The sequence below is a fragment of the Rhineura floridana genome, chromosome 3, assembly GCF_030035675.1.
Source record: "Rhineura floridana isolate rRhiFlo1 chromosome 3, rRhiFlo1.hap2, whole genome shotgun sequence".
NCBI lineage: Eukaryota > Metazoa > Chordata > Lepidosauria > Squamata > Rhineuridae > Rhineura > Rhineura floridana.
The window spans coordinates 23,017,592-23,040,840 of record NC_084482.1 but is presented as its reverse complement, the minus strand read 5'-3'; the positions used below and the strand labels follow the sequence as shown (position 1 = coordinate 23,040,840).

The following is a 23,249-nucleotide window of genomic DNA, read 5'->3' as shown; positions in this document are numbered from 1 at the left end:
CAGTTTAGGCTACTAGAGAGATGATTCTTTTGCAAGAAGGCAAGGTACTCAAAGAGATGATTGAAAGTTTCAGAATCTTAACCATAGAAGCATCCCCCCCCCAAAAAATCTTATGGATTCCACACATATTGCCTTAGCCCATGATATCTTTAGGACAGTGGTGGGGAACCTGTGGCCCTCCAGATGCTGTTGGATTCCAACTCCCAGGAGCACCAGCAAGCATGGCCCAATGGTCAGAGATGGTGGGAGCTGTACTCCAGCAACATCTAGGGCAAGGTGGAGAACGTGTTCTCCATTCCTGCTTGAACAAAGGAAAGCCTAAGTACTTGTTCTGATTGTGGCAGGACTCTTGCCCCCTCAAAGATGCCACCCTGGGCTCCTGCCGGGAGGAAGGGTGGGATATTAATCAAATAATAAATAAATAAAGATCCAGGGGTCTAGAACTGGCACAGATCTGGAGAAGAGGGTGAAGTCGAAAGACTGCAGGTGGCCTGAATCGCCATCGCCTTCTTGCAGAATCCCTGAGTGAAGTGAGGTTAGGAAGTGATCATGGGAAGCTGCCTTGTACTGAGTCAGACCATTCGTCTATCTAGCTCAGTACTGTCTACACTGACTGGCAGAAGCTCTCCAGGGGTTCAGACTAGGGTCTTCCCCAGCCCTTCTTGAAGATGCCGAGGACTGAACCGAGGACCTTCTGCATACAAAGCAGACACGCTACCAGCAAGCTATGGTCCTTCCTTTGTGGGAAGTGGCGGAAAGTGATGGAATAGTAGCAGCTCAGACTGAGAACAAATGCACACCGAGCTGCAAAGGTAGGCTTTTGCTGGCACTATGCAATTGCGGGTTGGTTGGATTTAGTAACTCAAAGCAACTTTGTTGAGTCTTTCAGTTTATTATTCATTCACTAAAATAGAGTGATAAATGGTACTTTAGCTTTGGAGACGCCTCCTACAATCATTGGTCCTGCTGGTTGTCTCTGACATGCTCATCAGTAAGGCCAAAACAATCCACCCTGATCATTCTATGGGCAAAGTCAGGAACAAACAAACCAAGCAATCCTTTACTCAATAGTTCAACAGTGTGTTTCTCCAGAAGGGGATTCCCCGGTTGTATTAATAGAAGGTTGACTCTAGTGTGACCAGAAGCGGTGAGTCCATCCCATTCTTGATGCAATCCACGCCCCCAAACCCTCTCGTTCAGCACAGACATGGACAACGTGAATCTTCTCAGGCCTCAGGAAATCCCCCAGTCATGATCCTGACACTTCCTGTTCCTGTCCAGTGTCCATGACACGCCGGAAGACAGCTGGGAAGGTCTTGCCTCCATTTCTCTGAACTTTCTTCCCTTCCTCAGTTGAAGTCCCCAGGAGATCAACAACAGGGTCACTGGCCTTTGGGAGGAACAGATGTATTTATTACTGCATTTATATCCCGCCCTTTCTCCAAGGAGCTCAAGGTGGTATACATGTTTCTCCCCCTCTCCATTTTATCCTCACAACAACCCAGTGAGGTAGGCTAGGCTGAGAGGCAGTACCTAGCCCAAAGTTACCTAGGGAACGTCATGCCTGAGTGGGGATTTGAACCCTGGTCACCTAGGTCATAGCCCAACACACTAACCACTTTGCCACATTGGCTCCCATGTGGGTGTTTATTAAAAAGGGAGGTCTCAACACCCCCCCATACACATCAGTTTCTAGTCACAACCCTTCTTACATCCTATCACAAACAGATATTGCTCCCCAAAGAGTCCTCTGCATCTTCCAAGCCATTATGACAGCAGGAGGGGGGCTGGCCTGAAAAGATGTTTGAAGTGGCCTATCAGCACCCATCGCCCTCCTCCTTACAGCACTTGGAGAATCTCCCCCCCTCCCCCCCCAGTGCAAGTTGAATTATTGCTCTTAGGGTTAACCTGCAGTGGGGGGCAGAGAAAGAAACAGCGGGTGGGGAGGAAACTAACTATTGCCAGCACAGATCCTGTTACTCTGAGGGTCTGTGGGGGGTGGAGGGAAGGAAAGTTGCTTTATCTTCACGTCAGCCTTTTTGTCCCCTCAGCCGACCAATATGAGGGAAAATTGTACCACTGCAGTGCTGTGCTAAGAGATTTAAATCTCTCCTGTCAGCCGTGCACTATGATGTGAGTCAATCTGCAAGCACCTTGAAAACAATGCAGTATTTACTAGAAGCCAACATAGATTTGTCAAGAACAAATCCCACCAGAATAATCTTATCTCATTTTTTGATCGGGTAACCTTCCTGGTAAACTGTGGAAAAGATGTGGACATAAAATATCTTAACTTCAGCAAAGCTTTTGACAAAGTACCCCACGATATTCTGATTAAATGTGGGCTGGATGGAACAACTATCTGGTGGATCCACAGTTGGCTATAGAATCATACTCAAAGAGTGCTTATCAATGGTTCCCTCTCAAACTGGGGGGCGGTAATGAGCAGGGTATCGCAGGGCTTGGTCCTGGGCCCAGAGCTCTTCAACATTTTTATTAATGACTTGGACGAGGAGGTGCAGGGAATGCTTATCAAATCTGCACATAATACAAAATTGGGAGGGATAACTAATACCCTGGAAGACAAACAAAATTCAAAGGGATCTTGATAGGCTGGAGCATTGGTCTGAAAACAACAGAATGAAATTTCACAAGGATAAGTGCAAAGTTCTACACCTAGGAAAAAGAAACCAAAGACACAGTTATAAGATGGGGAATATTTGGCTCAGCAATACTACATGCAAGAAGGATCTTGGGATTGTTGATCACAAGCTGAATATGAGCTAACAGTGCTATGTGGTAAACCCCCTCTGAATACCGCTTACCATGAAAACCCTATTCATAGGGTAGCCATAAGTCAGGATCAACTTGAAGGCAGTCCATTTCCATTTCCATTAACGGAAGTATAGCTTCCAAATCATGTAAAGTATTAGTTCCCCTCTATGTGGCACTGGCTAGGCCTCATCTTGAGTACTGTGTCCAGTTCTGGACACTGCACTTTAAGAAGGATGCAGAGAAACTGGAATGGGTTCAAAGAAGGGCAATGAGGATGATTAGGGGACTGGAAACAAAGCCCTATGAAGAGAGACTGAAAGAACTAGGCAAGTTTAGCCTGCAGAAGGGGAGACCAGGGCCAGGATCTCTTCTCAGTCATCCCAGAGTGCAGGGCATGGAATAATATGTTCAAGTTACAGGAAGCCAGATTTCCACTGAACATCAGGAAAACCTTCCTAAATATTAGAGTGGTACAACAATGGAACCAATAACTAAGGGAGGTGGTGGGCTCTCCAGCACTGGAGGCATTCAAGAGGCACCTGGACAAATTCAAGTTGGATTCTTGCACTTAGTAGGGGGTTGGACTCAATGGCCTTATAAGCCCCCTCCTGTTGTATGATTCTATGAGTCAGTGTGTGTGAGAAAGAATGTGAGTGTCTGACACAAGTTGTATGCTTCCATGTGTGTGTGGTCTGCATGTGTGGTAAGGGGTACATTCATCGGCCACAATCACCTCTCACTTGAGGCTCAAGTAGCCTCGGTGGCACAGAATGCGTTCTACCAACTTCGGTTGGTAGCCCAGCTACGTCCCTATTTGAGCTAGGAGGACCTTACATCAGTCGTACATGCTCTGGTAACCTCGCGTTTGGATTACTGCAATGCGCTCTACGTAGGGCTGCCTTTGAAGACAGTTCGGAAGCTTCAGCTAGTGCAAAATGCAGCGGCCAGATTGTTAACAAGGACCAAGCGGTCCAAGCATATAACACCTGTTCTGGCTCGCTTGCACTGGCTGCCAATATACTTCCGGGCTAGATTCAAAGTGTTGGTATTAACCTATAAAGCCTTATACGGCGCGGGACGACAATACCTGTTGGAACGCCTCTTCCGATACGAACCGGCCCGAACACTACGCTCTACTACGAAGGCCCTCCTCCGGCTTCTGACTCATAGAGAAGCCCGGAGGGTGGTGACAAGATCTAGGGTCTTCTCAGTGGTGGCCCCCGAACTGTGGAACAGTCTCCCCGAGGTGCGCTTGGCGCCGACGTTGCTTTCCTTTCGGCGCCAAGTTAAAACCTTCCTCTTTTCCGAGGCATTTTAATTTAAGTTAACTTAATTTTTAAATGTTGTTGTAATTGATTTCAGATTGTTCTTATTTTTATATGTTTTTGCTGTATTATATTGTGTGATTTTATTGTATCTTGTGTTCACCGCCCAGAGAGCTATAGCTAGTCGGGCGGTATAAAAGTCTAATAAATAAATAAATAAAATAAATAAATAACGCCTGGCATGCAGCCTTCACAGGGTTGGCCAACCTTGAACGGCTCCCTCAGGTTGAAAAGAGTTAACTTATCCAGGCACCCCTGAGATCATTGGCTGAAGCCCTTCTTCAAGTGCCCCCACAAACTAAGATAGAGGACGGCTACAAGGGAGAAGGCCTTGTCAATGGTGGCGCCCTTCAATTGGTGAATGCCCTCCCCAAGAGAGGCTCACCTGCTGCTTACCTAAAAAGGATTTTGTAGGGCACTAAAAAGACATTATTTTGTCAGGTCTTTTAAAATAATTTAAAATTATATAGGCTGCTTCAGTCTTCTGCATTTCAATGTGGCTTTTCAGCCCTACATTGCTGGCTTTTGGAGTTCTCTCAATTACGGCTGGAATTGCATATATCAATACTGTTGCTTTGTTATAGGGATTTTTTGTGCTGCTGTTGACTGACGTTTGATTAGAACTGCAATTTTAATCTGTTTTATTTGGTTCATCAGAGGACTCTGGCTATTGGGTGACTGATAAATGTAATGATAAAAAGTTGGCCCAGGGTGAAGATGGGGGGCAGGCATCCCCCTTCATTTTCCCAACAAATTAATAAACATGGCTAGGAGAATATTAAGACTTTTGTGGGTTAATAACTTGATGGAATTTTACTTGCCAGCCTGTTTTATGCATGTGTGTCTGAGGGTGCAATCCCTGAACTTATACATGCATATGATTTACAGTGTGATTAATTACATGTGTGTGTGTGTACGCGTGCGCGCAAGCGAGCACGTGTATATATGTGTGTATATTCTATCCACCTTATGCTCTGTGGAACAGCATGATGTATCCAAATTAACATAATTCTTCATATGTTCTGTTCCTCTTCATCATGGCTTCTCCTGATTGTGCTTTACTGAGAGAGACATAAAATCCTGAGATAGCTACATCAGGAATTTATGAAACTCCCATGCCTACAGGGAGAGGGGTGTGTGCCGAATTCAGCCCAGCAATCCTTTTGGAAAAGAGTGCAAACCACTTGTGTGTTTCTGGGAATGATAGGTACATATATTCCACATAAGGCCAGCTCCCTGCTGGAGCTAAGCAGGGTCAGGTCTGGTCAGTGCCTGGATGGGAGACCGCCTGGGAACCCTATGTAAGCTGCCTTGGGTTTCTAGCATGAAAAGAAAGGGGGGTATAAATGTAATAAATAAATAAAATAAAATAAAATCTGTTCAGTTGTTATCTCTCCTTTAATTATTAAATATGTTGTAACTTCGTGGGCTTTTTATTTATAAAGTGTCTTAACATTGCACTTTATGTCTGTATACATTTAACAAGGTTCCTCTTTTAGTATTGTAAAATTACCAGTGCTTGTGCCACTGGGCCACTGGGGCAGCTTGCTCAGAGACAGACTCATGAGTTGTAGCCACTACCAGGAATTTCATGATCCAGTGATCTAAGTCAAAGAATGGGCTGAGTGCATTATGAAACATTTTCACACATCATGCTCCAAGAGCCATGTCCAGAACTGTAAAGATCATTACAGCCGAAATTACACAGGCACAAGTGCCCTCTCTCTCACTCACTCTTACCAGTTCTTTCAATGGCACTTGCTCAAAAAGTGGATGTTCTTGGAAATGCTTTACCATCCACTTGTGCACCTCTTCCACATCTGTGATGGTGTAAACCAGGCCCTGGGGAGAGGGACGGAGAGGGTTACAAGGAGAAGAACACAGAACATGCAAAGGGTCCCCTCCCCACGGGTCAGATACCAGGTTGCCATTTCGGGGGTGGGGGGCAAAAAAACGGTGAGGCACACACAAAAGCTTGGGCTTCTAGCAGAAAAGGTTCATCCCAAACACTGGAAGCTCCCTGTATGAAGATGGATCTCAGGCCCATTTCCAAACAGGAGTAATTCTTGAGTGTTTTAAAGGCCCTCGCTTCCTTGCAGCCCAGGGTTCAGCAATTGCAATCTTTGTGATCATTAAGGAGGGCGCCAGTGCTGCCACCGCCGCCGCCATCACCTCTCACAGGAAGCGTCACGAGTCCTGGCACTGCTCCGTGCCAGTCTCTTCCTCCCCAGTGATCGCCTTGGGGGAGATACTGGCAGAGTTGGGGGTGACTCACGCCAGCTCTGGGTGAGGCCTGATGCTGATTCATCACAAAGATTAGATCTCTTTGTTTCCAACCCCAAAAGTGACGACATAAGAAAAAAAAGGGGGTGCTCTCTATCCTTTTCTGTGGCAGGTGAAAGCAGAGTCAGCCAGAGTGCCCTGGGAGGAAGCTGCTGGGAGGAAGCCAGGGATTGGCACTGATGCAACGCTCTGCCTTCCAAGGACCTTTGCCAGCACAAGCCTCCTGCTAGATGTAGGGGAAAGATCATCCTTTGCTTTCCAGCAGTAATTAGAATTAGCACCCTTCCCTTGTCCTTGGGTCTGAAATTCCCAAGTGATCAAGTGTGTCTTGTTTTTCCCTAGGCTGTAAGGTACGATGACGCACCTGGATTTTTGGTAAGAGATTAATTATTTCTGTGATTTGAGAGTGGCGTCGTTTCCTCGGTGAAGACCTACCCTCAGGAAGCGCTCAGGGTCAGAGGAATTGGCACAGCAGGGTATCTAAGCAGGAGTGAAGACTCATCCCTTCATCTGTGCAGCCTCTCGGAATGTCGAGGAGGAGAAAAGAATGTCTAGACTGGCATCTCTGTGCTCGAACGGGCACAAGACAACCCCCATCCCACCCCAAACCTGCACTGCCCCCTTCAAGCCCAGCCCAAAGCACTGGACTAGCAGCTTTCAAACTCTTTACCTTCATGGCACCCATCCCTCACCTTCAGCTGCTGTAGAACCCCCGTGCATCTGCTGCCTTATTTTATTAGACTAGCAGCCTTTCCCAACCTATGGGTCCCTACCTGTTGCTGGACTACAGTTCCCATAATTCCTGACCATTTGCCATGCTGGCTGGGGCTGATGGGAGTTGTAGTCCTGCAACTCCTAGGGACCCAATACCTGGGGAATTGGGGAAATGGTTCTAGAACGCATGGAGTGTTGGCCCAATCCTAGCAAGCTTCTTTGTATCAGGTCAGACTCTTTGTCCATCGAGCTCAATCAGAAGTGGTCAATTCCTACTTTGGCTCAGTCTTCTCCCAAAAAAGGGCCTATGACCCTCCCGGGAAACATGAAGTAGAAGGGTCAGGATTGGAACTTGAGATTGATAGACAAATGGTCAAGGTCCGGAATACCTAATCACTTTGAATGAGTTCAAATAGGCAGGGCCCGATAAACTGCATCCTAAAGTATTGAAGGAACTGGCTGAAGAACTCTCAGAACCGCTCTCTATTATCTTTGCGAAATCATGGAGGACTGGTGAAGTGCCGGATGACTGGAGGAGAGCTAATGTTGTCCCTATCTTCAAAAAAGGCAAAAAGGAGGAACCGGGGAACTACAGACCAGTCTGCCTAACATCAATCCCTGGAAAAACTCTGGAGCAGATTATAAAGCAGTCAATCTGTAAGTACCTTGAAAGCAATGCAGTGATTGCTAGGAGCCAACATGGATTTATGAAGAACAAATGCTGCCAGACTAATCTTATCTCGTTTTTTGATCAGGTAACCTCCCTTGTAGACTGTGGGAATGCTGTGGACATAATATATCTCGACTTCAGCAAAGCTTTTGACAAAGTGCCCCATGATATTCTGATTAGCAAGCTAGCTAAATGTGGGCTGGATGGAACAACTATTAGATGGATCTACAGTTGGCTCCAGAATCGTACTCAAAGAGTGCTTATCAATGGTTCCTTCTCAAACTGGGCGGAAGTAACAAGTTGGGTACCACAGGGCTCCGTCCTGGGCCCAGTGCTCTTCAACATTTTTATTAATGGCTTGGATGAGGAGGTACAGAGCAAGCTTATCAAATTTGCAGATGATTCAAAATTGGGGGGCGTAGCTAATACCGTGGAAGACAGAAACAAAATTCAACGGGACCTTGATAGGCTGGAGCATTGGGCTGAAAACAACAGAATGAAATTCAACAGGGATAAATGCAAAGTTCTACACTTAGGAAAAAGAAACCAAATCCACAGTTATAAGATGGGGGATACTTGGCTCAGCAGTATGACATGTCAGAAGGATCTTGCAATTATCGTTGATCACAAGCTGAATATGAGCCAACAGTGTGATGTGGCTGCAAAAAATTGAATGCTATATTAGGCTGCATTAACAGAAGTATAGTTTCCAAATCGCGTGAAGCTTTAGTTCCCCTCTATTCAGCACTGGTTAGGCCTCATCTTGAACACTGTGTCCAGTTCTGGTCTCCACACTTCAGGAAGGATGCAGACAAACTGGAATGGGTTCAGAGGAGGGCAACAAAGATTATCAGGGGACTGGAAACAAAGCCCTATGAGGAGAGACTGAAAGAACTGGGCATGTTTAGCCTTGAGAAGAGAAGACTGAGGGGAGATATGATAGCACTCTTCAAGTACATGAAAGGTTGTCACATAGAAGAGGGCCTGGATCTCTTCTCGATTGTCCCAGAGTACAGGACATGGAATAATGGGCTCAAGTTGCAGAAAGCCAGATTTTGACTGGACATCAGGAAAAACTTCCTAACTGTTAGAGCCATACGACAATGGAATCAATTACCTAGAGAGGTAGTGGGCTCTCCGACACTGGAGGCATTCAAGAGGCAGCTGGACAGCCATCTGTCGGGAATGCTTTGATTTGGATGCCTGCATTGAGCAGGGGGTTGGATTCGATGGCCTTGTAGGCCCCTTCCAACTCTACTATTCTATGATTCAATATTGTCTACTCTGACTGGTAGGAACTCACCATGGTTTCAGGCAGAGATTCCCTGCCCCCTCCCCATCATCTGCAACCACATCTTTATAACTGAAGATGTTAAAAATATTGATTTTGGTATCTTCTATATGCAAAACACATGATCTACCTCTCAGCTGTGGTCTCTCCCAGTCATCCCATGTCATTTGACTGATGATATGTCACAGAACACTCCTTTGCAGCGGCACGTTCTTGGGCAAGATCAGTAACAGTGGTCAAGCTGTCTTTTAGGGGCATGCATTGCTGCTAGCCATCTCGTTAAGGAAACCCTGATCAGCTTTCAAGGAGACCCAGAGACCGAAAAACATCACTCAGGCCACTGAGTGAACCAAAGAGGAGATGCCACTGCTGACCTCTCCCATTTCATGTTGTTGGACAGTGAAAAAAGCTGATAAGAGAAAAATCAACTCATTTGAAATGTGGTGTTGGAGAAGAGCTTTGCAGATACCGTGGACTGCAAAAAAGACAAATAATTGGGTGTTAGAACAAATTAAACCAGAACTATCACTAGAAACTGAGGTTATCATACTTTGGACACATAATGAGAAGACATGATTCATTAAAAAGATAATACTGCTGGGGAAAACAGCAGGGAGTGGGAAAAGAGGAAGGCCAAACAAGAGATGGGTTGATTCCATAAGGGAAGCCACAGACCTGAACTTACAAGATCTGAACTGGGTGGTTCATGACACATGCTCTTGGAGGTCACTGATTCATAGGGTTGCCATAAGTCGTAGTCGACTTGGAGGCACATAACAACAAAGCACCCAATTATTTGTCTTTTTCGCAGTCCATGGTTTGTGCAAAGCTCTCCTCCAACACCACATTTCAAATGAGTTCATTTTTCTCTTATCTGCTTTTTTCACTGTCCAACTGTCTAATCCATACATAGAGATCAGGAATACCATGTTCTGAATGATCCTGACTTTAGTGTTCAGTGATACATCTTTGCATTTGAGAACGTTTTCTAGTTCTCTCACAGCTGCCCTCCCCAGTCCTAGCCTTCTTCTGATTTCTTGACTATTTTCTCCATTTTGGTTAATGACTATGCCAAGGTATTGATAATCCTTGACAAGTTCAATGTCCCATTTCATAGCTGTGCGTTATTCAAGAAGAGTTGGTGTAAGACAGGAGTAGCCTACATTATGCTTGCTGATGTTGTGGGACTCCAACTGCCATCAGCCCCGGCCAGCATGCCCAATGGTCAGGGATGATGGGAGTTGGAGTCCAATAACCTTAGGTCCACAGCATAACCATTCCTGTGATAAAACACCATACGTAGCAGCACTGGGAACAACTTCTACCTGAGATCTTGAAGAGCTGCTGCCAGTCAGAAATGACAATACTGGGCAAGATAAATCCAAAGTCTGAAGATAATTTCACACTTAACAATAGGCAGGCACCATCCTTGGCTCTTTTAGATGCCTGCTGGAAAGTTTTTTGTTTTCGTCAGCCTCTCCAGATGCATGATTTGAGTGCATCTTAAATTTATGTGATTGTTTTTAGATGCTTTTAACTGGAGACGTGGGGGGGGCAGTAAGAATATTTTGTAGGCTAGTAACTACTCTGCGTGGCTCTTGCAGCACTGGCAAGACAGACTTAGTGCCTTCCTGTTGAGGACAGCTAGGAGGAGCAATCCATTCACTTACCTGCTCACGCAGTACATAGGCATATTCTGCCAGCAAAGTGGTGCTAATAATCCGCCACTTGTGCTTCGTCTTCTTGAAATGAGGATCGGGGAAGAGGAAGAACATTTTGCACAGCTGTATAAATAAGAAAATAAAGGGAATGGAAGTAGTAATGTGTGTCAACAATCTGCAATTTAAACACAACCCCCTATCAGCATTTGGCTCGACTATGAAATCACCGGGGCTAAAGAAGCATTCGTAACTCCTGGGTCGTCAAAGGGATGAGGCTGTGGCTCAGTGGCAGAGCACATGTTTTGCATGTTAAAAGCTTGATTCAAACCCTGGATGCACCATCACCTAAAAACATCTCAGCAAAGCTGGGAAGGACCTCTGCCTGAAGCCCAGGGGAACAGTTAGAATAGAGCAGGGATCAGGAGACTGGTTGTTTGACTACAACTCCTATCATCCTTGACCACTGGCCATGGTGGCTGGGGCTGATGAGAGGTGAAATCCAGCATCACCTGGAGGGCTGCAGATTCCCCATCCCTATAATATGCGTTGCTTGGGGCATTTTTTTAAAAAACGAAAGGATGTACCCTTGAGAGTCACCCCTAAAGATCCATGAAAAAGCTGTATCAGAATGAACGAAGTTTCTCTCTTGGAGGAAACAGCGAGGATCTCAAGTGTGCAGAGTGGGGGTGACACAGGTGTCCTGAAAAGGGTGCATGCTTCTAATATTATTTGTTGTAGCAAGAGGTTTCTTCCTTGTCGCATTGATTAAAAGCAAAACTTTTAACAAGTGTGCATGCAAATACTTTTCAGAATTGTTAGAGATTGTTTTGCCGTCTGCAGAGCTGCCAAGCAACATTCTTCAGAAACTCACCTGCCCCTTGCGGAAAAAGTTGGGCAGGTGTTTCATGGCGTTACTGCGGATGCAGGCGATGTTCTGGAACTGCCCAGGATGAGAGGCTCTCAGGGACTGGATCCTGTCCCGCACATAATCTGAGACCTTCACTCGGATTTCCAAACCCAGCATTAAAGTGTTGGGGAACAAGGGAGACAGTGCAACTGCCAAAGAGAATGGTCAAGAGGTTTTTGCTGATGAAATGGTATATACATTTTGTTCAATAAAGCAACTGTAAGGTGGCCACAAGGCCTGCATGTGGCAAAGATGTCATTTCTTTCCCCCTCCCTTTAACCTCACATTTCAAGTTCCAATACCTCCACTAGACGTATCTTTCTCTTCTCACGCTATATTTGCATCATTCCTCTCTTTGAGGCAGAAGCGCTTCCTTAGAAGTCCATTGAATTAAACAGAACTTTCTAGAGTAAAGATGGGTTGGCCCCAGAGCCACTGCCTGCAAAGGAAAGGCCTGCAGCTCAGTGGCAGAGCATCTGCTTTGCATATAGATGATCCCCACTTTAATCCTGGGTGTCTCCAGGTAAGTCTGGGAAGGTCCCTGGTCTGAAACCCTGGAGAGCCGCTGCCAGTCAGTGTAGACAATACTGAGCTAGATGGACCACTGGTCTGACTTGGTATAAGGCAGCTTCCTCTGTTCCCATTCGCTCCCTACAACATTACATACAGCATAAGAGCATAAGAAGCACCTGCTGCGTCAGGCCAGGGGCCCATCACAGTCCAGCATCTTATTCTCACAGTGGCCAACCAAATGCCCATGGGAAGCCCACAAGCAGGACCTGAGCATGTGAGAAGTCTCCCCTCCTGTGGTTTCCAGCAACTGGTATTTGAAACCATACTGCCTTGCCTGTGAAGGCAGAGCATAGCCATCAGGGCTAGTAGCCACTGCTAGCATTTTCCTCCATGAATCAAGCACGGCAGTTGCAAAATTTGTTTCTTACATTTACATACCTGGCCCGTAACAAGAGTTCTCTGGGCAGCTCACATCTCTCCCCCCCCCACTCCAATACACACACTTTTTTTAAAAAACCAAGTTTCTAGTGGTTAGGGCAGGAATGGGGACCCTTTAGCCCTCCAGATGTTGCTGACCTACAACTCCCATCAGCCCCAGCAAGCATGGCCAATGGCCAGGGATGATGGGAATTGTAGCTTAGCAACATCTTGAGGGCCGAATGTTCCTAACACCTGGGTTAGAGTGACTAAGAACACTTAAAAGTATGTGAGCAAATATTTGGTGGCATCTCAGAAGGCAGGATGGTGGCCGAATGGAATTGGAAAGCTCATGGGCAGGGGTGTAGTCTTCCAGGGTCTCAAGGGTCTTAGTCCCCTTTTTGGGAACAGGGCCCCTATGTCTCCAGCATCCTACAAGCCAATCAGCATGAAAGGGGAGTGTGTTAGCCACTGAGAAGAGTCTTCTAACATGCTACCTCGTCCTTTCCTGCTGATTGGATCCAAACAGAATGAAAGGATGTGAGGCAGCCACTGAGAAGACTCTTCTCAGTAGCTAACACTCTCTTATTTCATGCTTATTGGCTCCTAGGGACATCTGTTGTTGTGAGAGAAGGCATTAACAAGGAACGCTTTCTCAACCTAGCAGCAAAAAAAAGGGTGTGGCATGGCTGTGACTAACATGAAGGGACCCTGCTCTTCTGAATTTGTCACTGCACTCCTGCTCATGGGGTGGGGTTTCAGTGCCCAGTAGAACACCTTGCACCTCCCTATGTGCAGATGGCAGATAGATGCAAAAAATATACAACTGTGCATTATATGTTGCTGATTTATTCTATTTTTAAAAAGCACAAGCCCTGTTGGTTCTGCTTTAAAGATGCTGCATCAAGAAACAGAATATTCCCCAAAATGTATAAACTATGCAAATCTGAGTTGAAATTAGGCCCCCTTTTTTTTTCTTCAATGCATATCTCCATCTTTCAGGCTACGACTCTTAATACTGACTAATGCTGACTTGCATGGCTTACTCATTATTTCTTTACCAGAGTTCCTTTATTTGACCAAAATGTTACTAGAGTTCCTACAGTTGATGAAATTTACAAAGCAAATGTGGAATTGGAAAAAGATCTGGAGTTTATGGATATTAGAAATAAAGTTTACTGTTTGGAATTCAACGTTGTCTCTGAAGAAATTAATGAAGATATTAGTGATAAAGTTATCAATGTCTTGGATAATTTTCTGGACTGGAATGATGTGATGGAGCTTGACATAGAAAAAAATTATGGAATTAACTACAGATGTGTGACAATGGAAAAATTCTCAAGAGATGAGCCAGTGCATTTTGTAAAAAAGAAGAACAGAGATATGACTTTACAACAATATTTCAGCAACATATTCAGAATTGATGGCAAGGAAATATTTCTGATAAAGGAAATCCCCATTAGACTCTTACTATATGACTATGGCTATGATAGCAAGATTATCATGGGATACTGATAATGGAAGAATGGATACTGAAACTACTGGACTTAACAGGACTATTGAAGATGGAAGATGGAATTAATATTGATAATGGAAGAATGGCTATTGAAATTATTGGACCTAACAGATTTGATGAGATGGATTAATCGATATGTTTATTTGGACTATGGCTATGACAACAAGATTATTATGGGATACTGATAATGGAAGAATGGCTACTGAAATTACTGGACTTAACAGGATTATTGAAGATGGAAGATGGAATAAATATTGATAATGGAAGAATGGCTATTGAAATTATTGGACCTAACAGATTTGAATGAGATGGATTAATCGACATGTTTATTTGGAGAAAAACTGAAAGATGTATCTCTCAAGGAATTGAAACCTCTCTTTGACTTTTTGTGGAAAGAGTAAAGTAATGTTTATGAGATTTGATGATTAATTAAGATAACTACTGGAGGAAAGTGATTTTATAATATAATTTTAGAGACAGGATTGTTATATATTGTAGACTTATGACTGATCTATGACAAATTGGAAGTCACATTTTATTTTATTGTTTAATTATTTTTGTTTTGTTTTTTTGTCTTTGAAAATTTGAATAAAAATTAATGGAAAAAAAAGAAATTTACAAAGCAAATGACATATAACTTGAGAATCTCTTAATAGATAATAGCATAACTAACCCAGGCATGATCCTAGCTATGCCCTCTTGCTTAAGAACATAAGAATGTCTTGCTGCAGTAGAGCAGGGTCCATCTAGTTTAGCATTCTTTGCAAAATCTGGGGGGAGGGGTCTACTCAAAATTGGCCATGGTCCACTTTTTGTTCCCCCATGTACCAAACACTCAAAATTCTCAGGGTTTTCCTTTATTGTTATCATATACATAGCACCATCACTAGGTATTGTGTTTTACAAAACGTGATAAAGATGATGATAGGGATAGTCCCTGGTCCCAAGTAGCTTACAATTTAGATTTCGGCACAGAGGGGACAATGGGAGGGGGCAGGAAGGAGGAATCAGAAAGACAAGAAGAACAAGGAATGAATGTGAGCAAAGGCAGTAACATCTGTTTAGACTTGCAGCTCAATCCTATGCATACTTCCTTGGAAGTAAATCCCACCAATTTCAATAGGACTTAATGCACAAGGAAGTGCGCATAGGATTGCATAATCCTATTTTATGCAGGCTGACTTGGAAGTTAAGTCCAGCTGTGTTCTGCAGGGCTTCCTCCCAGGGAAATGTGCATTAACTTCATGAGGGCAGCCTCCCCCAACCTGATGCCCTCCAGCTGTTTTGGACGACATCTTCCATTGGCTGTGCTGCCTGGGGTTGACGGGAGTTGTAGTTCAAAAACATCTGGAGGATACAAGGATAGGAAAGGCTGACTTAGGGCTGAGAAGGAAGGCTCAATGCTAGACAAACTTTCTGGGCTACAAAATAAGACTGCATTGAACTCATTACGTCCATGCACAGGACTGAGCTGTAATTTCCCTGAATTAAGTGGTACTCATTTTCAATTCAGACTGTTGTGCAAGGAGTTAAGCTTTTATTCTCTGGGATGTTTCCTCAAGGTGGTACAACTTCAGCATCAGAAACATTTAACAAGTTGTTTACCTCCCACTAACACTGGTGTCATCAAGCCTGTAGAATAGTAGTGGAATCACATGACAATGAAGGAGTGAAAATTTATCACATGAAAAAGCTTTTCCTCAGAAAAGGAAATTTCATTATGCGGGATAACCAGCACATTGTGGCTATTTTAATCATTCACATGATAGCTGCCATCATCATGTGGAAATCACCTCAGTGGAAATCAGTCCATAGCCTTTGGATCACTCTTGAGTCAGCAAGCTTCCATTCTAAGAATATGGACATATTCTTAATGCCAGTGGGTACATGCATACTAGAAATCCAATGACACATTTCCCATTGGGAAAAGCCAAATTCTACAGCTAGGATCTGTTTGCCAGATGAAGCAGATGTGTCTGTATCTCCATAATTTGTTCTGTTTCTACTGCTTACTTATGAGGAAGGATAAAAAGAGCTATTTGCCCATGACCACTAGAACCTCTGGTTTCTGAGATTTCATGAGCTGCAGCTCACACCTTTTCATGCTTATCCTCATATCCATGAGGACTACAAACTTGCTTTTTCAAATGACAGCTGACAATTCTCAGTTTGCTGAATTCTGCACTAGATACTGCATGGCGTGCTCATATACTCCAATTACAAATGTGCAATATGCAACCAGCATCCTTCCCTTTTGCCTTCCTTCCTCCAGCATGAACAGAAGCTCTGACTACAACCAACTGTCTTAACATGCAGTTTCTCTCTGAAACATATACCTGCAATTCAAAAGTATAACTAGGAATTGCAATTCAAAAGAATAACTAGGAATTGCAGTTTCATGAGAGTGCTTTGAATTGCTTATTAAGAACCGCTAGGACTATATCTTAGGGCAGATCCACACCATACATTTAAAACACATCCAATGCACATTTGAAGCACATGACTTCCACCAGAGAATCATCGGAATTGTAATTTGTTAAGGGAGCTGAAAAGTTGTAGTTCTGTGAGGGGAAAACCACAGCTCCCAGAATTCTTTGGGGAAAGTCATGTGTTTTAAATGGGTCCGAGTACGACTAACATTAGACACAAATCCTAGTTCCTTCCTGGTTTCAAATCTTTCGTGCTAGTTTTGGACAGCTGTACAGAGTAATGGTGACCAGGGTTGTTGGGGAGGAATAGACGATCCACAGCCACATCCCAAGGCCTGCCAACTTGCACCAACCAGAGCAGGAGGGTGGCGTATTCTTACTTTTTCAGTACATCAACTCCAAGGAACTGAGTATCTGGTTCTGTGGACTTTGGATCCAACAGATCCAAAGCTGAAAGCACCCTGCGCCAGCAACTGTATTTATTAAATAAATACATATAGCACAACAGCTACCAGGCCTCTTGCTTGAGAACTATGGGTTGTGGCCAATGCTAGCCCTACACAGAGTAGACCCATTGAAATTAATAAACATGACTAAAATCTAATTTCAATGGGTCTACTCTGAGTAGGACTGGCATTGCATACAACCCTATGACAGTTAAACAGGTTAGAATCTAGTTTAAGGTTGCAAGGTAGAGAGGTCCCAGAGAAGGAGGACTTCACTTGAAATTTGAATTTGTACAATTCAAGCCTCAACCCTTTCATGCTCTACCTGTCCCTGCTACAATGAAGATCTCTTCGTACAAGAATACCATAGTCATTAGTGTTGTTAATGGGTAGCCACCTTTTTTTTAATATGCTAAAACAGTGGTTCCTAAACTCCCCCCCCCCATGGACCACTTGAAAATTGCTGAGGGTCTTGGCAAACCAATTAATGATTTTTCCACCTGTTGTAGCAATTGTAATGTGCTGTGCTAGATGCTGCATGATTTTTAATTGTATTTTTATTCCTTCTTTTATTTCTTAAACATTGTATTCTATTGTATTCCATAGAATTCAAATTGCAATACAATAAAATGCAATCTAAGAAAAAAGGAGGCAATTAAAACACAACGAAAAATCACTATGACTATTTAATCTGATGTAGTGTCATCTTCCGTCTTCAATCACAAATCCGCAAACATGCTGCGGACCACTTTAATTAAGTTCGCAGACCACAGTTTGGGAACCCAAGTCCTAAACTTTGATGAACATACAGATCAGTGCACAGAGACAACAACTACAGATACCACCCATATCCTCAGCTGTCATTCCAAGTTACCACATGAAACTGTGCACAGAAGTTAGTTCCAAAAGGGAGAGAAGGAAAACATTTGAAAGGGAATTTTCATGATATTTAACAAGCCTGTTCCCCTGGACACAAATCCCACAGAGAAGGCTTAACCACCAGTTAACTATCATTGGGAAAAAATTACCCAGCAATCCCCCATAACCGCAGCCAATATCAGCAAACTCTACTTGAGATTCAGGCTTGGCTCTCTCTTGCACATCCTTCAGATCATCGTGTTGATTGTCTTTGGCTAAAGGGGCAAAAAATGCTGGGTAGAGCTTTGACCAGTCCATCTCTTCAGGCTTGGCAGGACTATCAGGAAAGAAACCAGAGAGCTTCATGGATCAATAGCAAAGAACAATAACTATACATCGACCATAAAAAAATCCAAAGGTAAGGAAAAAAATCAAAGTTGAGCAATGCCTTTATTAAGCCCAGCCAACATGTCTCAAAATAGAGACACGCCAATGTTAAGAGTTTTCCAGAACTCTGCATCAAGCAAGATATTACACAAAGCACCGGGGGGGGGGGAATGAGGGAGGGGACACAAACATTAGGCTGAATGTTGTAGCCATAAGGTCAGTTGTAAGACTCAATTCAAAGATGGAGACTGTACACCAAGTCTCTGCTAGGTGCTACAATTACCAGGTTATACACCTACGATTCTTTGATGAAGAAGGAATAGCTGTTTTTTCAAGTGGCAACAGTGTTTTAGACTGTGCAGCAACATTTGCAGTTTTCTATTATGGTTTTCTTAATAAATTAAAAGAGGAGTCAGGGCTGGTAAAAGTCATATAATTTTGACACCCAGAAATATTCTAATGACTCACATCTCTAGAGACATTCCTAAGACTTGTGTTGCAGGCAAATAAAATGGTAATTTGTCCATCTGGCACACAGAAAAAGAGGGGGAAAAGTCCCAGACAAGACAATACAGCCCAAATCTAACCACAATTATTTGGAAGCAAATTCCATTGATGTCAACGGAAATTACTGTCAGGGGAAATTACTTTTCACATCAGTTCTATTAAGGGGCACTTATAACATGTGAGCAAGCCCCATTAAATGCAATGAGGCTTAACTTCAAGTAAGCATGCAGCTAAGCTTCAGGGCTGCAATATATGTTGCCCAATTCTATGCACATTTACACTGAAAGGAGTTCCATTTCATTGAACAGTCAACATGCCCAAACCAGTGTGCATGAGATTTCAGCTTTAAGCATGCTTACTTGGAAGTCATTCATTGGTGATCATTTGTGGCTGAGTAAGACTGTCTTCCAAGATAAGGTCTTTAACGGTGGGTCCGTGACAGTAGAGGCCAATTCTGGATCCACACAGCCTCCCACAATGAGAACATAGGTTTCCAGGTGGAAGATGGTCGCGATGAGGATTTGTTTGATGTGCCTTCCGCTTGGCTCATTTGTCCCATTCGCTCTACATTCGTGCTTCTTCGAAGTCCACAGCACCTTTGATAATAGCCGACCTCCATTTGGGACGTTCATGGGCCAAGACTTCCCAGTTCTCAATGTTCATGTTACATTTTTTTAGATTCGCTTTAAGAACATCTTTAAACTTTTTTTGCTGTCCACCGATATTCCGTTTTCCATCCTTAAGTTGGGAGTAAAGTAGCTGCTTTGGAAGATGGTGATCAGGCATTCGAACAACATGGCGAGTCCAGCGAAGTTGATGTTGAAGGATCATTGTTTCAACTCTGGTGGTCTTTGCTTCTTCCAAAACGCTAACATTAGTCCATCTGTCTTCCCAAGTAATTTACAGAATTTTCCGGAGGCAGTGTTGGTGGAATCTTTCAAGAAGCTGGGAGTGGAGTTTACAAATGCTCCATGTTTCACAGGCATACAGTAAGGCCAATAGTACAATGGCTTTGTAAATAAGCATTTTGGTCTCCCTGTGAATATCCCGATCCTCAAACACTCTACACTTCATTCGGGAGAGCTCAGACGATGTTGAATTTCAGCACTGATGTCAGGTTTTACAGAGAGATGGCTGCCGAGATAGGGGAAGTGATCAAAGTTCTCCAGCGTCACACCATTAAGCTGGATTGATGGTGCTACAGAGGGACTAGACCTGTTGATGAAGCACTTTGGTTTTTTAATATTAAGTGAGAGCCCAAGCTTTCCATATGCTTCTGCAAAGACATTTAGGATAGTTTGAAGATCTTTCTCTGAATGTGCGGAGACCACATTATCATTGGCATATTGAAGTTCCACGTCAGAGGTTGACATTACCTTACTTTTTGCTTTCAGCCTACTAAGACTAAAAAGCTTTCCATCTGTTCGATATATGATTTTCACACCAGTAGGAAGTTTCCTCTCAATAAGGTGTAGAATCACAGCAATGAAGATAGCAAATAAGGTAGGAGCAAAGATGCATCCCTGGTTTATGCCTGAACCGACTCTGAATGGATCACTCTGAAAGCCATTGTTATCCAAAACTGTCGTTGTCATGAAGGAGTCGCAAAATATTCACAAATTTATCAGGGCATCCAGTTTTCAGAAGGATGGTCCAGAAAGCGGTTCGATTCACAGTATCAAAGGCCTTGGAAGTAAGTCCCATTGGTCTGGGTCACACATAACACTAAACCATGGTTTATTAAACTGTAGTTTATTAAATCATGGCTTAGGGTCATTTGCAAATCCTGCCCAGCAACTTAACTATGGTTTGTTTGCTGCCAACAAACCAAAATCTGAAGCCATGGTTTGATGTTAGCGTACAAACCTTAGCTATATTTTCATGATAGTTTGGGGTTATATATGAACCTGCACTCTTCCTTAGCCATGGTTTGTTTGACCACACCATCCCAGTTGCTCATCAGACTGCAGAGATGAGGCAAAAAAAGCCATAATTTGTTTGATCGTCTGTGGGACAAGTTGTAGTTTGTTTGTTTAACAAACAATAGCTTAGTATTTTGCACCACTCAGACCACTAATGTCAATGACACTTATTTATAAGCAGAGTTAGGATCATACTATTACAGTTTAACTCATTGGGACTTACTTTTGAGTAAACATAGGATTGCATTGCCCTTTTCTCACCGTTTATCATTTAGTGAGATGCTCCAAGACCCTCTGCCTCCGATGACTACACATCTAGACCAGTGATAGGGAACTTGAGGACCTCTAGATATTGCTGAACTGCAACTCTCATCACCTCAAACCACTGGGCATGCTGGCTGGGGCTGATGGTAATCCAACAACATCTGGAGGGCCAGATGTCCCACCAGTGCTCGTCTAGAGACTATAGAGAGATTCAGAAAATGCATAGCTAGAGAGCAGGCCATAGGTCAGTAGTCAAGCAATGTTTTTCATGCAGAAAGTCGCAGGCTCCCTATCATCCCCAGTTAAAAGAGATTCAAGCTGCAAACTGGAAAAGCCACCATTACCTTGGAAAGCTATTGTCAATTAAAACAGGTAACACCGGGCTGAACAGACCAATGGGTCTGACTCACTATAAGACAGCTTCAGATCCACAGAGTAAAGGGAAGAAAGTTGTGTGAAACCCGACACTATGACTTACTCAGAAGTCTCACTGAATTTAACTGGACTGTCAACAGGATAACTGTTAATGGGATGGGGCTGCCCCCAGCAAAGCGGGGTGGGGGAACAACGACCGTGAAGATAAGAACTCATACAGATAAGACACCAACAGCAACTACAAGAGGTGAAAACTGCCCACCCTGCAAGTGTGGGTCTATGAGTCCCTGGGAAAACTATTAGGGGCCACGGAACTGGCAGATGGGATCACACCGAAAGCGGGGTGATCGCAGGGGTTCAAATCCCGCCCACACTCACTAGCGCAGGGTGTGATCAGCCAGCGGGTTGGAGTGCGCACGCTGCCGGTAGAAGCGCTTCTGCGGCGGCGCCGTTGCCGACATAACCCCCTCCATGATCGGAGTACTCACAAACCCCACAGCTCCAGAAACCACGTGGAGAATCTAGCAAGAGTCGCAGAGAATACACGTCATTTCGACGTGCAAGTACGCTCCGATGGGGAATTTGTCAAGCACCCGCCTTAAAGGGCCAGCGGCATCTGTGTCTTAAAAGTGCTCAAATCTTGGATTCACCTGTTTTTATTTATTTTCATATCGTTAAGGCTGCTATCTTTCTTTTTTCTGGCATACCTTTGGTGTCTTTAGTAGCTGCAAGACAAGCCGAAATTTAGCAAGTTTTTCCCATCGCTTCTTTCTATGGTGGGAAAATTTCTATCTAATGAATACATATCTAGCTACTCTGTAGTTATTAAAACACATACGAGTCAGGCCCGTTAAAAAAATGTAGGCTCTGTGCTATGCGTTAAATGAAACATTCTCGAACTTTGTGGGAAGGGCCGTAGCTCAGTGGAAGAGCATTTCTTTTGCATACAGAAGGTCTCAGCTTCAATCCCCACACAGCACCTCCAGGTAGGGCTGGACAGAGCTGTGCCTGAAACCGTGGGAGCCGCTGCCAGTCAGTGTAGACAATACTGAGTTAGGTGGACCAATGGTCTGACTAGGGAAGGGTGAGAATTTTGATTCAGTTCGCATTTTAAGCAGAATTTATCAAATCTGCACTTTCCAAATCAGTATGAGAACCGAAACACAGCCATGCTTAGAAATTTGCATTTGTTAGAATTCTGGGATGCAGTTTGCCAACTAAACAATATTTACAAAAATGCATACATTAGAGGAAAGTGCGCTTAAAAATGAATATATGAGTGAAAATTGTATGCAAAAATGCATTATATGACGGAAAAGGGCTTACAAAAGTGTGCACCTTTGTCAAAACATCCTACAGAAATGTGTTTGTTAGGAGAAATTTGCACTAACATGCTGGAGAATTTTCATTAGGATTTTTTTAAATTGCAAATTGCTGCAGAAATGGGGAGAACTGAATTTAAGATTGGAAAAATGAGAAACTGAAAGAACTGAAATTGACAAGATTGTTCTACCCTAGGTCTGACCCAGTATAATGCTGCTGCCTATGTGACCTTGCCCAATTTAAGGAAAACAAGTTTTTTAAACTACTAGGAGTAATAATAATATTGATTATGTATATAACACTTTTCTTGCATGCTGAAAATTATTCAAATGTATTGTCATAGTAATCTTTGCAACAACCTGTACGGTAATGCTTTTTGTGATGTTTATGCATGAGGCTGAGATAGAAAGGGTTGGCTAAGCCTGCCACCCCTCTCTCCACCAACTCATAATAGCTAACTAACTAATTAACAAGGGAAACAGGATGTTGGAATGGTCATTCAATCTAAGCAGTGGTCCATATGACCAAAAGGCCCTCCCTTGACCTGAGGATGCATTATGGTCTCATCCAACAAAAACTAATGTTCCAGACTTACTAGACATCAGAGAGGCTCCACCAGTGTTAGCAAAAATTGTATCCCTTATCCAGATGATATGGAGCTGCCCA

The 23,249-nt window shown here is 43.6% G+C and overlaps 1 protein-coding gene across 2 annotated transcripts; it reads right to left on the bottom strand.

The window, feature by feature from the left end:
* Window positions 1-872: 872 nt before the first annotated feature.
* Window positions 873-21,806, bottom strand: METTL1 (methyltransferase 1, tRNA methylguanosine). Of its 2 annotated transcripts, XM_061614991.1 has the most exons (7): window positions 21,639-21,728; window positions 20,883-21,084; window positions 17,976-18,142; window positions 11,591-11,775; window positions 10,729-10,842; window positions 5,841-5,942; window positions 873-1,390 (listed from the first exon to the last, which is right to left on the bottom strand). In XM_061614991.1, exons 3-7 carry the CDS (start codon window positions 18,121-18,123, stop codon window positions 1,250-1,252), a joined length of 690 nt encoding a protein of 229 aa, XP_061470975.1. In that variant the 5' UTR covers window positions 18,124-18,142; window positions 20,883-21,084; window positions 21,639-21,728; the 3' UTR covers window positions 873-1,249. The 2 variants fall into 2 exon arrangements, with proteins under 2 accessions (XP_061470975.1, XP_061470974.1); XM_061614990.1 differs by lacking the exon at window positions 20,883-21,084 and having other exon boundaries at window positions 21,639-21,806.
* Between the last annotated feature and the right edge of the window lie 1,443 nt (window positions 21,807-23,249).